Source organism: Myodes glareolus, chromosome 23 (genome assembly GCF_982192425.1).
Source record: "Myodes glareolus chromosome 23, mMyoGla1.1, whole genome shotgun sequence".
Taxonomy (NCBI): Eukaryota; Metazoa; Chordata; class Mammalia; order Rodentia; family Cricetidae; genus Myodes; species Myodes glareolus.
Genome location: NC_142048.1, coordinates 26,735,128 through 26,751,600, shown reverse-complemented (window position 1 = coordinate 26,751,600; position 16,473 = coordinate 26,735,128). Strand labels below are relative to the sequence as shown.

The window sequence follows — 16,473 nt, the reverse complement described above, 5'->3', positions numbered from 1 at the left end:
CCCCCTCCATCAACATCTAGAAACCCCTCCCCCTCCATCAACATCTAGAAACCCCTCCCCCTCCATCAACATCTAAAGACGCCTCCCCCTCCCACTCTTTCACCAAGTCATGAGACACTGTTCCCCTGCAGGTGACATCACACACAAGACCAGCAAGATGGGTGCCTTTAAAATATGACCAGGTAAGAATGGTTAAAAATCGAGGCTGGGTGTGGTGGTAAATACCTTTAATCCCAGCACTCTGGAGGCAAAGGCAAGTGGATCCTTAAGTTCCCAGTCAGTCTGGTCTACACAGTGAGTTCCACAATAGCCAGGACTACACAGAAAAACCCTGTCTCCGAAAAAATAAAAGGGGGGGGAGGAAGGAAGGAAGGAAGGAAGGAAGGAAGGAAGGAAGGAAGGAAGGAAGGAAGGAAGGAAAGAAGGAAGGAAGAAAGAAAGAAAGAAAGAAAGAAAAGAAAACATACTTTACTACAAAGAGAAAGCATGTTCAAGGGTACTATAAAGATAAGACACTAATCATCTAAGGGAGTGGCAATCTTTGAAATTAGAATCTATAAAATAGTACCATAGAAATGAACAGAATTGCCAAATTCACATATTAAAAGCCCCCCAACTATTACTCAGTGAACTTCTAAGAGGCTGAAACAGTCAAGGCAGGAAACAGTCAAGCCTCACCTTCACAAAGATGCTGGTCGGTATAAAACGCCTGAGCAGCTGGTTGGTGAAGCTGGGAAATCTAAGCAAGTTGATGTTGAGCGATGGTAGCTGCTGGTACCCCGCCATCAGAGGGTAGAAATTATACAGCATTTCCTGTTTGGTGCCAGGCAGAATACGTAATCGAATCTAGTCGCAGAAAGCCAGAGAGAAACAGTCACACAGTTTGTTCTATGAATAGGCATGTACTTACATGGTTACCCTCAATTATTTATGACGGACAAATCCTTCTGGTGACGCATCATGCTCTCTTCTAGCCCATCTTCTAAGACGTACGGCTGAGTAAGTAGAACAGGACGACAGGCAGACAGGAGATGTACTGTGGTGCACAGTGTACGACACGGTGTACGACACAGTGTAGGACACGGTGTACGACACAGTGTCGGACACAGCGTATGACACAGTGTAGGACACAGTGTACAATACAGTATACAACAGTGTACGACACAGTGTACAATACAGTGTAGGACACAGTGTAGGACACGGTGTACGATACAGTGTAGGACACAGTGTACGACACGGTGTAGGACACAGTGTACGACACAGTGTAGGACACAGTGTACAATACAGTGTATGACACACATAGTGTACGATACAGGCGTCACTGCTTGGTGTCTACCACGGCCTGAAGGGCAACTTCTGCATGCTATCATTTTGTATCTTAGACCAGTAATACCTTAATCCTCAAAAAGTATTATAAAAAAGTATCTCTTTATAGTATTTTTCAACAAAATAAAAATTATTTGGTTTTGGTTATTTTCTTTTTGGGATTTTACACTGTATGTTAAGGTGAACAGCTTGGGGGAGTGTTGAAAATTTTGCTAATACTTGATAGGCCAGCAAGATAGCTTAGTAGGTAAAGGCACTTGCTGCCAAGTCTGTGTCCAATCTCCAGGTCCCACATGATGGAAGGAGAGAACCGACTCCTCTGACCTCCACAGGCACACCCTGATGCCTAGACACACAATAAATACATAAGTATAACAAAAAATGTTTTTTTTTTACTTTAGAAAAACATTTCATATATAAACTTATGAAGTTTTGGTACTTTATCTTTCCTATTTGTAAGTCAGTACCTGGAAACAGCTGGTTCATGTGCAAATGAGAAGCAAGTGTGCATGTGCACACAATGTGCCAGAGGCCACAGCACAGGCCTCTGTGCACAAAAGCTAAGATATGTAATATTTTATGCCATAAATTTATAATGGTGCACAGCTGTATTGCTTAGTCCATATATAATTCTACTGTGTATTTTTTTTAAAGATTTATTTTTACTATGTATATACAGTGTTCTAGCCTGCATGTATGCCTGAACGCCAGAAGAGGGCACCAGATCTCATTATAGATGGTGAGCCACCATGTGGTTGTTGGGAATTGAACTCAGAATCTCTGGAAGAGCAGCCAGCAGCCAGTGCTCTTATCCTCTGAGCCATCTCTCCAGCCTTCTACTGTGTACTTAACAAACTCAGAATTCTGAATATGCAGAGCTAACTGGTTGATTTGTTCAGGGTAGACACTTGTGCATTAAGACACATTTGTTCCTATAATTGTTACTATCCCTTATTAATAAAAGGTGTTTACTGACAAATGTGGGGTGTCTGCTAACATCCTCATTCTTCTCTGGAACATGATTTTGACTGAGTGTTGAACTCATTCATTGCAAAAGCTAATAAACTTTTCCAATTGATTTGACTGAACAATGAAGAAAGATTGAATAGCAAAAATTGTTCCTGAACATAGCAAAGTAAATCCCATGCAAGATCAAAACCCGTACAGCTCTTCAGAAAGGCAGGGTTAACCTCAGGATGGCTGTGCTCCAGGCCTCAACCAAGACATGAGGCAGCTAAAAAGGAGGTTCACAGTTCCTAGAAATTCTAATGTGTTGCTATAATAAAGCCCAGGGATCAGCGAACTGTGCTTTATAAGGAGTCAGAGCCCATCTGTCTGATATAGAAGATGTGAAAAGGAAACCCACCTCTGCAGGAAGTTAAACTTAATCTTTAAAAAGGCCTAAAAATTTACTACTATCAAAACTCAAACCCCAGCTTCCAGTTTCTTGGTCACACTTCTGTGGTCACACAAGCAGCACCTGCAAAGGTGACCCGTACCTGTTTGAGACCTGAGAACATGAAGGCATCACTGGGCTCCACAGAAATTTCCACATCTTGAACCAAGTCAGTCTTATTCTGTAAGTGATACCTGACAGGTAACGACTCTCTGACACGTCCAAACGACGGCAAGTCTAGAGAGAGAGGCACAGTTCTCTCGGTTAGACAGAGCTCATTGCTCGTGGGCTCATACTGGGTGGACACAGCGTTATCAAGTTATGGCTTTGCTAGTTCGAGATCTTTTGTTTGGATGCTGATAGGACAGGCTGAGAAGGAAGGAAGTCTAAAAATGGCTGGCACAGAAAGAGTCTGGCTACTGAAGTGGAATTTACAAATAACCTTACAAATCTGCAAAGCTTCTCTCAAAACATCAATCACAGTTCCTACACTAAAAAAGCAAACATTCATTCAACATGCAGATGCTCTGTTTCCTGGAGTTCTGCAGACTAATTTTTACTGACATGTAAAACCAGAATGTTTCATGAATTTGTGATCAACCTTGCAGAGGCCATGCTAATGCCATCTGCACTGTTTCAGTCACATGCAGCTCTGCTTAGGCAAGCACTGCGGGAGGCAGCAAGGGAGGAGGCAAGCACTGTAAGCTATTTTTAAAATCATTATAGACATGATAGCGGCTGGTAAAGAAATGTTCTCTTGACAGAAGTATTCAACGAGGAGAGGAGAAACGAGCCAGGCACAGAACGGTGCACACCTGTAAGCCAAGCACGTGGACGGCAGAGGCGGAACAAACAGCAGGAGTCTGAGGCCAGCCTGGGCTGTACAGGGAGTCTGAGATTAGCCGGAACTACATGTCATCTTATCTTAAAAAGCCCAAGGAAGAGCAACAGAGGGAGGCGGGTTGGAAATCTGAAAGAAACTATGTGCCTGGACCATATGAGATCGGATGTTAAAGGTGAGGGGTTGGCTATGTGCCCATTAAAGGGAACATTAACTGTGAAGCATTCTAACAGAAATCTAGCCCTGAATCTGACCAGGTCAGATGACTGACAATTTACAGGGACAGAGAAATGGTTAAAAATGATATCATTCAATTTGTTAGTCTACCAATGACTTGGGTTCTTCAATAAAAAAACAGGAAGAGGGGGAGGGAAAGCTGGAAGGAGGAGAAGCGGTGGGGTGGGGGTGAAGAGAGAGGAAAGGAAGGTGGGTGACAGGACAGAGCCTACCGAGAGATTTAGATGGAGACTCAGATTTATCCATAAACTGCAATGTAAAGACCTTAACATAAGCTGAGGAACATTTAGCCAGCCAAAGTCTAAACATCAGAATCTGGTAAGTTTAAGAACATAGGCTGGGTATGGTGGCTCACGCCTTTCATCCCAGCACCCACCAGGCAGGGGTAAGGATCTTTGTGGGTTTGAACCAGCCTGGTCTACAGAGTAAGTGTAAGACCATCCAGGGCTACATAGGGAGACCCTGCCTCAACCACCCTCCTACACAAAGAATCCATCCAGGGCTGTATAGGGAGACCCTGCCTCAACCACCCTCCTACATAAAGAATCCATTGATCATTTCATTTAATGAAACAATTAGGTCCACAAAAAGCCATGTTTGCAACCATACTAAAGCACTTACGGATGAAATGATAGGTGAGATTTGTCTGACAATAATTGGGCAGGACCGTGGAGGGGTTCACATGTACAGCTTATAGATGTTAGACATTTTACACGGCACACTGTGAAAACACTAAGCTCTGAAAAGCCCCCTATCAAGTACCATCTGAAACCCTACCTGCGTTCACGTGGAGAGGGATGTTCTCAACGATCACGTGCGGCAGCGTGATGACAGTGCGGATGACAGGGATGCTGTCCATGCCTGAGGCCCTACGGCACAAAGTGCAGCACTGACTCACACTTCCAAAACATTCAACAACGACATACAGGAATCTGGAATCTGTTTTTACCAACCAGATTTAATAGAAAACCTACCCGTTTTCCAAGTTTTGTCCATAGGAGTTTTCTAAATGCAACTTTTGTTATGAATGTTTGGTAAGCAGAGAGTATAACCAGGGCGGCCATGCGTTCCCACCGGGAGCCAAGACAGGAGCTCTGCCTGGCTGTCAGGGAAGCACGCTGTGTCTGGAGCAGGAGTTTTTTCAGGGCAAAAGTACTGCAGATTTACACTGTGATACAGACCCCTCCTCTCTCGAGGGAGGCTGAGGTGGGCCCCAGACCACTTTCAAAGGGCAGGGTTAACTTATAGGAACACAGTAGAAACAAAGAATTCAAACACTCTACTATCAGTAAAAAGTACGGTAAGAACTCTAAGATTTACTGAGATAAAGTAATAAAACAAGACTATTCAAGGTTTCCTTTGTGTTAGGGCTTGGGTGGGAACTCCCCGGGAAATCTCCAAGATCCCCCTGCATGAAGGCGTAGGGCAGCTGACACGTGGGACCCACTACAGAGCAAGGCCAGCAAGGGGCAGGAACCAGGTGACCACCAGTGAGAAACTACCCTACAGAGACAGCAGCATGGAAGGAGAAGTGCCTTCCAGCTGGTGCTTAACTCCTACAACATAAACTAAGAACCAATGTGGCATATTCACAAGTAGTGGAAGGAAATGACAAGTTAGGTTGTTTTTTCAGGTATTCTACCTTGAAGTTCTAATATGGAATATATTGATACATATAACTCTTTGCATAGTGTAAAGGTGTCCTGAGAAGCCCAGGTTTCCGAGCTGCTAACAATGGCTTACAGTGCTGTCTCAGACCCTGGAGAGAATGTCTTCCAGGAGAGCTGCGGGAAGAGCTGGGGATGGGACCTGGAGGGCAGCGCCTGCTTAGCACATGCTAGGCCGCGAGCCCATCCCCAGCACTGCAAACAAGACCAGGAACAATCTCTGGACACTTTCTTGCTCTGTTTTGCATTTGATATAACATAAGAATAATGATATCAAAGAATTGTGTCTACTAAACATTGCTTTCAAAGCTTAAAGGCAACTTTAGCATTTTCTTCAATTTTTGTTTTACAGGTTTTAAAATGCTTCTATTTCAGTTCATCCTGGTAATCTGTGACATTTTAGAGACAGCTGTGACAGCAAACTTGTCCTACTCATTCTAAATGATTGTACAAAACACAAGATAACTCAGTGGGTAAAGGCACTTCTGCCAAACCTGAGATCTGAGTTCAGTCCCATGACCTACATGGTGGGACAGAGCTGACTCCTGCAAACTGTCCTCTGACCACTCATGGACAGCACACATACCATCCCCCAAACAAAACATTGTAAAATAGTCCCCTATAATTCCCATTGGGATTCCTTTCTCATTTTTAACTAACTGCATTTCATCTTAAAACTTAAACTATTAGAGCATACCAGGGGAGTAACGGACAAACAGCGCACAAACCTCTGGACCTCCCTATCAAAAGGGAATGCACTAATACACTTGGATTTTCTATGCTGCTTGCCTGTTTGCTCCCACCAGTCCCTCCAACCCCTGTCCTGATTTGGGAAGCCATTCCTGTGTCATGTATTTGTTTATACTTTTCCTATTAGATTGATTCTACTAAGCAACACATGGGATGTTTAAATATTTCCAACATTTTACAAGTGTAATTTGTTAGTGTTTGTGCCTGTAGCTTGCTCTCTTCACTTACATAGAGATACTAACATTTTTACTGGTTTACATACTTTCATTGTTTGAATATGTCACAGTCTGCCTGCTTCCATTTGATGGCTTGACGAATTAGGGTTTCTCTGGGTATTTTTTTTGGGGGGGGTAGATATTATAACCAATGCCACTCTGCATGTTCTTATCCATACATTTATGGTGTACAGTTTGGAATTGTTCTTTGGTCTGCAGGGCCACAGACATCTTCAACTTTGCAGAACACTGCCCAGGAGGCTTTAGAACCAACTAACTCATACTTGAATCTTCCACATTTGGCAATGTTCACCCTTCACTGCAAACTAAGAAATGGGAAGCATGACTCCATCTTTAGCTGACCACCCCCCAGTTACTGACCACTGTGTTCCTGCCACCTACTTTCCTCAGCTCAAACCTTTCTCCACTTTGATAGATGACCGGTCTGTCTCAGGATACCAGAGGTGAAGTTCTAAATGTGAATACTTAGCTTATCAGCTACACACACTACTAAACCTTACTGGTATTACACACTACTAACCCTGTCAGTTACACACCACTCACCCTGTCAGTTACACACCACTAACCCTGTCAGTTACACACCACTAACCCTGTCAGTTACACACCACTCACCCTGTCAGTTACACACCACTCACACTTATCATTTACATACACTGCAAAAACCTTCACCTATTTTGTTTAAATTTTATCTTTTCATTCTCTATGATTTCTTCCAATGACTCGGAAATTTTAATTTTAATATTTTTAGACTTATTTATTATAATTTATTATATAATTATTTAATATTTTAGACTTATTTATACGAGTGTATTGCCTGGATGTATGTATGTGTATCACATGTGTGCTTGATGTCATGAAAGTCAGAAGAGAGCATTGGATCTCTCAGTTATGAATAGTTATCAGCACTATGTGGGGCTGGGAACCAAACTCAGGTCTTCTCACAAAAGCAACAAGTGCTCTTAACTGCTGAGCCACTTCCTCTGGCCCCAGAAAATCTAATCTTAGACTTCTATTTTCTGTGCCTAAAGAAGCTGCTACTCCAAGGTCATAAAACAATTCTATTTAGTTATTTTTATTTTTTATTATGTATACAGTGTTCTGCCCACAGGCTGGAAGAGGGCACCACACCTCATTACAGATGGTTGTGAGCCACCATGTTGTTGCTGGGAATTGAACTCAGGACCTTTGGAAGAGCAGGCAATGCTCTTAACCTCTGAGCCATCTCTCCAGCCCCCGACAATTCTATTTTTTCTTTAAGTAAAAAGACTTTGCTTTTTAACAGATAGAATTTCAATACGCTTGGAATGAATATTTCCCTATAATACACAGCAAACAACTTGTTTTAAATGGATAATTATTTTCTCTATTTCCAAATTGCCTTGCCTTCCTCGGCTGACCTGCTGTGCTAGCTCTGTAAAAACCCATCCCATGTGTGTGGATCTACAGGCCTGTTCACCCATCTGCTCCACTGGGCAGAGACTCCTGGCCAGTCACCCCGTCTGAGAGCTTCCCAGTGAGGCTTAGAGCTCAGAAGACAGGAAGACCCTCGGCTCCTTTTAGCTTTTCACCTTTCCTAACATTTTAGAAATAAGTTACTACACAAATCACAACGAATCTGTAGAAGAACTTAAAAGACCAATTCATAAAAACATGTGTGTCTTTTCTATTTATTTAGCTGTTCGTTTATTTATTTATTTACGGTTTTGAGACAGGGTTTTTCTTTGTAGCTATGGCTGTCCTGAAACTCGTTCTGTAGGCTCTGCTGGCCTCAAACTCACAGAGGTCCACCTGCCTCTGCCTCCTGAGTGCTAGGATTAAAGACGTAGGTTACTCCAGCCCAGCCCAGCTGTTCTTTTAATACTTTACAGTTCTATTCTTTCCTATGTACAGAGAATGCTAATCTCCTACTAGACAAACTCCTAGTTTCTTAGAATTATGATTGCTGTGGAAATGATAAAACTTTTCAAAGGTTATTTTTATTTTATGTACCTGAGTTTTTGGTCTACATGTATGTAATATGTACTGTGTTCATGCCTGATGCCCAAGGAGACCAGAAGAGGACATTATATCCCCTGGAACTAGAGTTCTAGGCAGTTCTGCGTGGTAGGACTTGAGCCCAGGTCCGAGTGAAAAGTGCTCTTACCCACTGAGCCATCTCTCCAGCCCCAAATGACCCTTCCTCCAGGGCACTGCTAAGAGCCTTTTTCTGACCAATAGAAATACCACTGAGCGTTGTATACTAACATTATTACAGTAACCTTGCTTAATCCTTGATCCTTCGAACTTTCTCTGTAAAAAAACTATTTTGTATATGTTTAAGTGCATACATGGACATACATGTATATGGGCACGTGTGTGCCACAGCATGAGTGTAGAGGTCAGAGGACAACTTGTGGGAGTTAGTTCTCTCTTTCCACCATGTGGGTTCTGTGGATCAAACTCAGGCTGTCAGGCTTGGCGGTGAGCAGTTTTAGCTGCTGAACCATCTTGCTGGCAACCCCTCTTGGGTTTTTATGTAAACAATCTCACTAACTGCAAATGAGGACGTTTCACCTAGTGCTTTCTATGGCTCAGATTTAGTTTGACTAAAATCTTATTGGCATTTCAGTCAGGAATCTGACAAAAAAAGCTGGATTTATCTTCCTCATCATTGTAATTTAACATGGTAATCACATGTATGGTCGCAACTTCTACCCTGCACGTCAGCGTGATGAAGGGTGATGACAAACAGTAAAGACATCCGAGCACAGACAGTGGAGGGGAGAAAGGGGGGGCGATGTGGTTTTACCTCTTCCAGGAGATAATGTAATGTCCGGTTGCCACTCCACCTTCCACATTTCCAGCAGACGGGCAGCGAAGACAGAAGCACTCACTGGCGCTCTCTCCTGTCTGCAAGACGACTGCAAGACAGAACCCTTACAGCCTACGCCATGATTCGGTCTACGAGATTTCACCTCAGTCAGACAACAAGCAGTATCTTTATTACAAACTAACTGTTTTAGAAACAGACACCAGAGCTCAGAGATGCCATGTTACTTTTCTAGGTCATAAAAGTCCAGTATTTGGACTAATCTATCTATATTCTTTATAGTGGAGGTAGTGGGAGGCAGTTGGGGAAATAGCTGGGTAAAAGTTCATATCTCCTGCGCCTCCAAAACACTGGGCATCGGTGAACATGCACCTGTAATTCCAGTATTGAGGGGAGGGGGAAAAAGAGTTATCACTGGTACTTGGTGGCTGCCAGTCTAGGTATGGGTACAATGAGAGACCTTGTCTCAAGGAAATAAGGTGTAGCTATAACAGGACACCTGACATCCTCTTCTGGTTTTTGAATGTGCACATGAATGAGTGCACACACACACACACACACACCACTACCACGAATGGGGCATCCATATATCACAACAAAGCCCTACTGAGTAGTAATGAACACAGATAACTTGAAGAAAGAATGATACCCTGTGGTAATTAGTTTCCCTTTTCCAAATTATCTCACGGCTTAAAAAAAAGTAAGGGTTATGAATTCATATGGTTATGAATATCCATAATATTGATAATATCCCAGGCCTGGGATATTATGGGCTAAGGCAACCTGGGATGTTCATAATACAGGCTATAGAGGTTCTCCCTAAATTCTAAGTTAACCAAAATAATCATGATGTTTACTAACAAATATCAATGTGGTAAATTTATGGCACAGAAGTGCTACACTGCTGATTATGAATAAGGAAGGAGCCATGAGGAAAACGCAAGTGGCCCCTAGGAGTTGGGAGAGGCCACTAGCCAGAGTCTCCCTGGCATCTTAGCGGTAACTCCCCACACCAACACATTGTTTCTAGGATTTCTGGTGTCCAGAACTTTAAGATGAGACTAACTTCATCAACAACATGAACAAGAAACAAGACACCAACACACCAGAGGTTCCAACTAGAAATCATCCCTCAGTTTAATCTACACCCATTAAATGACGTCAGCAATATAAAGAGGAAAAGGCCATGGCTCTGACTCTAAGGAGCCATACTTAGACCTGGATAATGGTGTGTCGCGGGCTGTTACAACAGCAGTGTGGCCAATGCCATGGGTGTGAAGATGGAGTAGGAAACACTGCACAGGAGAATCAGAAAGTCTAAGCTCATGAGTCACAAGGCGCAAGCAGAGGAGCAACAGGTAGGAAAAGGGATGAGCAGGCTTTGGACAAAACTGATAACTTCTTCCAAAGTCCGGGCAGCAGTGCCGGATAAAACTGCAAGTGGGCCTCACTGGAGTGGAGGACAGCAAAGACACACAGAGACAGTGAGGTGCTGGAAACCTAGTCAGCCTGGCTGGGGAAAACCTGCAAGGCTAAGACAGCTATGCAAGCAGGAAGGACAAGACCAGGTTCCCGCAGCACACACGAGGGAATAACTGTCCAGTTAGGAAGCCACTTCTACAACCCAGGAGAAAGGGGACAGGAAGCTGGACTCGGGAGAAGGACAGAAAGGCAGCCTCAGTACCGGGCTGGGTGTGAGTGAAGGAGCATGGCTGCCCTCGGCAGCGTCTCCTCCAGCAGGACTGGGAACATGGGCAGCCTAAGGCTCAGCAGCAGCTGAAGACTTGAGAGATAGAAAGAGGGGAGTCCATGCCAGGATCGGGGAATGGCCAGCGTCACACAGGCAGATTAACTGTGGCTAACCAAGCAAGCAATACCAGTGCCTGCAGCTGCAGCAACAAGATGCTTGTTTGCTTCTGTTCACAGCCCTTAACCTGGTCATCTACTTGTGTAAAACTTTGTTTGAATCAACATTCAAATTAACTTCATTACATATGACAGTTTCTAAAAGCACAAAGAACGTGAAAGCTGTCACCCTGGGTTTAAACCTGCTCTCCGCACTGCTTTAGCTGGGTGAGTTAGCATATCTGTTGTCTATTTAATACACATCTTGTTCAATTTCCAACTGTAAATAGTAGTAAACATTAACTTCAAATTAATTTAAAAAACTTAAAATTTCAAACACAAAGAGCCTCCTATTTTACTTTCAAGAACATCTCTCAAAATGTTACCTCCCTAGATCTTTTATTCTGGTCGTGGTGGCATGCATAATTACAGCACTCCAGGAGGATCAGGAGTTCAAGGACATCCTGAACTATCAAGATCAAGGCCAGCTTTGGCCACGTGAGACTCTGTCTCAAAATATAACCAAACAAAAAACAAATCTCATCTTTAAAAATAAAGTATACTCATGTAAACTGTAAATGATACTAATCCTACCTGAATCCTAAATGCACTTACTTTGCAAAGTGTAATCTCACATTCCCTTATTTTACAAAAATTAACTATTATACTGCTAACTTACACACACACGCGCGCACACACACACACACACCAATGCATGCACATCTGCCCCTTATGTGAGAATGATGCAAAGTTTCACCTTTGTCCACTTGGGACTCCAGATGATCCACTGCAGTCATAGATGGAGCAAGCTGCAGCTCACTGGACACAATTGTGAGGGCCCAAGGTGAGGCACTTAAAACATCCGTCATCAGCAGGAAGGGGATGTCCGCATAGACTCTTTCCAGGTGCTCAAACTGCCACCAAGCAAGACGAAAGGTCAGCGATTGCTCTAACCCACTTCACGGTCCCTTCCCACTCCCTAACCTACGTGAGTCCCAGGATGCTCCAGAGGAGCATACCTTTGTGGAGACGAATCTGACTGCGACATCAAATGGAAAGACGGTTTCTATGGTTACAGTTTCATCCTGCAAGACAAGAGCAGCCACTTATTCGATGGCTCGTTAATATCTCTTAACACGAAGCTTTAAAGTTAGAATGCGTACAAAGCACAATCCAGAACTGATTGATAAACAACCCCAAGTTACACATGAAGAAGCAAGGGCCTTTTCCTAGACAACATTTGTAGAAATCTCACAACGACCTGCTCTGTCTAGTAAGTCACCTGTTGTCCCACAGTCACCCGGTAAAGTGCTTCCTTCTGCACTGCTCATCTAAGGATGAGTGAAGAAGGCAGGACAGGCATCACTACCGCTCTACACAGGAGGAACCACATGTTAAGAAGATAAAGTGACTTGCCCAATGTCACAAATGTGGCCAAGTCCAGAATCTGCACCCTCTTCTCATGCAAATTCTTACCTTACTTTGGCTCAAGATGACTGAAATAATGTCAAAAGTAATGTTACAGACACTGATATAATTGCCATGCACATATAGTGTAAACTCATAGCCATCCAACCTACTGTGTGGAAGTTTTAAGATGGAAGTCATGTGGCTACAATGGGAGTGACCAAGGTGAACACATCTGATCAGAGAGCTCAACTCTCACCTAATAGCTATATCTCCCATCTAAAAGACTGAGAAGCCATGGCATTTTTCTCCCTTTGAAAACAGCCCAACAGATGGTGAGAAATCTTTTCAGTAGATTATGTTGGGCCAGTGGGATGGCTCAAAGGATAAAGATGCTTGTTTTCAAGTCTGAAAAGCTGAGTTCAATTCCTGAAACCCACACAGTAGAAAAGAACCAACTCCCACAGCTGTTCCCCAACTTTCATCATGCACATATTCACATGAGCACACACACATGGAAAAGAAACAAATGTAAACGGAAGAAGGTTGTGTTGGTTAGAAGTTCAGGCTGTAATGTCAGACAGATGTCATGTGACTTTGGGAAAGTCACATATATAAACCTAGACCCTAGGACTTAGTTTCATAACATTCAGAGGTGATGAGAATGAAATGAGATAGTTCAAGCCTGGCATGGTGGCATATGCCTTTACTACCAGCACTCGGCAGGCAGAGGCAGGCGGATCTCTCCAAGTTTAAGCCAGTATGATCTACGTAGTGAGTTCTAGGAAAGCCAGGGCTACACAGGGAAAACTTATCTCAAAAAAAAAAAGAAAATAGTGTGGAGATTGGCAGCCCATCTCCTAAGTCCTGTCTAAGAGGCTCTGCCCCCACTAGGCTATGTGAAGTTCCTGACAGTATTACTGGCCTTGCTCTCAACTAGGAAGCATTGCTCACCCTTTCAACAACCATTTTTCTTCCAATAACTTATAAACAGCTCATGGTCCACAACCTTTACAAAACCCACACTATAATAACCTCCAATTCCCAGGCTTTTGCTTCTGCTGGGCTGAAAGGTCGATCTATTAAAATAACACAAAATGGAAATACTTCATATACGAAAAGTAATCAAGAAAAAATACCTTGTGACACTTGCAAACAATTTCTTTTCCTTCAACAGTTGTATTGATCAGGTAAGAAACATACACAAGGAACATTCTGGAGCCCACTGTTCCACAGCGAACATATACTGTTTTTTCTAGCTGCAACACAGTAAGCACTATAATTTAATGTCACAGAGAAGAAAAGATTCCCATTTAGAGACTCCTGGTTACATCCTTTACACAGTTTGTTACAGTGTGACTGATGGGACTGATGAAAACTGCCACCAGCCACCAAGAACCCTGAGCCAACTCTCAGGACACAATCCCCCACCTCTTTTATTCTGTCGACTTCCCAAAAAACAGAAATTGACTGAGAAATTCTTGCAGCTACAGATACCAGTGATTTCACCAGCAACAATCCACAGGAGGGTTGCTTGTTCTAAAACCCTGCATAGAAACTGACTATGACATTTTACATACTTAAATATGAAAATGTGTGAGAGATGTGAGCTAGCGGCCAGTGTCCCAGGGCTCTGCGATGCTCCTTTAGAACTACACACCCACATGCATTCTCTCCAGGCCCTGCTGAGCATGCTCCCCTGCTCCCCTGCTCCTTTAGAACTATAGATCCACTGGCATCTTCTCCGGGCCCTGCTGAGCATGCTCACCTGCTCCCCGGGATGTAAGTCTCCCACAGGAATGTCTGTGAGTAAGGCAGGGTAGGACTCATCACACAGCTCTGCTCCATGAAGAGTCACGTGAGTTTTCTGAGTTAGGTTGGCATCCTGCCCTATGACGGTTGATACAGTGGTGTTTTAGGACATTATTAAACAATGAAAACTATACGAAGAGCACTATATTGTACCATCTTTTAAACAAATATCCTGTCATTGACGATGATATTTACCTTGTTACTATGCTGGTAGGAAGGGAACTATGGTCTCAGACTGTGCATTTTAGCTCACTGTAATCCATCTTTATGAATCAAAGTTGGAACTATTATAATAAATGTATTTTGCCAATGAGAAAGAAGTTTTATTCTTATAGTATAAAAAAAAAATCTGTGCTTTGGGATTGAACAAAATCCTGGCAATCATTTGCACCCTGCTGGCTGTGGAAGTGTTTTCCCGGCAAAAAAGTTGTAGCGATACTTAAAGAAGGGTAGTCAGTTGGCAAGGGGCCAGGCAAGCATGGTGGATGGGGCAGCACTGCACAGTCTAGCTCACTCAGTGTCAGAAGCACCGGCTGTAGGATGCGATCGGTGTTGCTCTTTGTGCAACACAATTTCCATAGTATAACAGAAATATAAAATAAATAGCAAGTAATAAGTAATTATCAAAAAGACATAAAGGGAGAAATCCACATTAAAATCATGTATACTATAAACACATTATTATTAATAATAATTCAAATATCAAATGGCAAATTTCAACAATGCAAAAAAAAAACTCAGTGACTTTTGCACCAACATAATACACTGATGCTGATCAAATTAAAAAATGAATGCTTACCTGGCTTTAAGCCAGCAGTGAGCTTCACATCCCTGATTTGGGACTTTTCATGGGATTGAACAGTTACAACCAAACAATACATCTCATTCATTAGGGCAGGAGGCTCATGTCGCAGGTGTACAGAAATGTTTGGGACTCTCGAAATGATCCTTTGAAAAGAAACAGCTCAGTAATCAACTTATAGAAGTAAAGTAATTCAGGGCAGCATTCAAAGGAAATAAGACGATCTTCACTGTGTTTTCAAAGCACACTTACATTGTGCTTGCCTGGACTATGATGCTGTCCCAGTGAACCTCATTGTCAGGAAGTTTTGGTCGCCTTTTGAAAGACCTTGCAGCCTGCAGGGCTTCCTGGGAGGACGCAGCATCTCCTCCTCCTCCCTGCCAGCTCAAAACCACACACCGGCCTGACTCGCTGCCCAGAACCAGATCCACAGAGGTAATCTGTACAAGGAAGATGAAGCAGAAACCCCATCACACACCTGATGATCATTGTCCAGTCAATGACATCACAGTGAGGACCATCCCTCCTAAGTCCACCTTGCCACGTGCAGGATGGGAAAGAACAGAACACTCTCACTCATTATACCTGGAGCGTCCAAGTAATGTAGAGATGTGTACAGATGTGACATATAGGTGTTATTATAGCTATGACGTGTAGATGGATAGATGTGATGTGTGGGTGTGTAGATATGCTGTCAGCACTTGACAGACAGATGATCGTTGGTGGACACGGACAGAAACAAGGAATACTGCTGATACATTCATGACCTAGTGTCTAATTCCACAAACACTTCTGCTGAAAGTACTTATAGCATTAGTAATGAAATGTTTTATTAGCTGAATATCACTTTCAAATAAATGCATTGCCAAAAGGATTCAACATAAAATTATTAATTATAATGATAGGTTTCCTCAGATACCAAGTAAAAAATACAATACAGTTATAGGTGTCAGAACATAGTCCAAGAATGGAGTTGTGCTAGGGGAATTCTCAGTGTCTGTGGGAAAACTAGACAAGAGTCTTGTGACCTCAGTTTCTTCAAAACCACAATATTATTCTTAGATTATGCTTTTATGCCCCTCCCGGGTATAGTGGATAGGAATGAGTCTCCTTTAGATCACCTCTCAAGCTACAGAGCTACAACTGAAGCAGATGCAGCAAGCTTTAGTATATACAAATCAAGGGATCATTTTCATCACACAGCTGCCGAAACTCTATCAACCTGTTAAAATAGTTATCTTCATTGTCTTTAAGTAGATGCAGCAGCAATGTTTGAACATTAAAAAGATAAGCTCTACACAGAGAACGCTGTCTCAAAAACAAACAAAAGATAAACTCTAAATAA

At 42.8% G+C, this 16,473-nt stretch overlaps 1 protein-coding gene across 2 annotated transcripts in view; it reads right to left on the bottom strand.

Moving 5' to 3' along the window:
• The window catches only part of Trappc11 (trafficking protein particle complex subunit 11), a 43,982-nt gene that overhangs the window by 4,285 nt on the left and 23,224 nt on the right, over positions 1-16,473 (bottom strand). For both annotated transcript variants that reach the window (XM_048455798.3, XM_048455799.3), the window contains exons 20-29: positions 15,381-15,568; positions 15,126-15,274; positions 14,283-14,404; positions 13,654-13,773; positions 12,127-12,192; positions 11,865-12,021; positions 9,242-9,353; positions 4,578-4,669; positions 2,826-2,959; positions 679-846 (exon numbers count right to left, since the gene is read on the bottom strand). In XM_048455798.3, the coding sequence (XP_048311755.2) occupies positions 679-846; positions 2,826-2,959; positions 4,578-4,669; positions 9,242-9,353; positions 11,865-12,021; positions 12,127-12,192; positions 13,654-13,773; positions 14,283-14,404; positions 15,126-15,274; positions 15,381-15,568 (1,308 nt within the window). The remainder of the gene's footprint in view (positions 1-678; positions 847-2,825; positions 2,960-4,577; positions 4,670-9,241; positions 9,354-11,864; positions 12,022-12,126; positions 12,193-13,653; positions 13,774-14,282; positions 14,405-15,125; positions 15,275-15,380; positions 15,569-16,473) is intronic.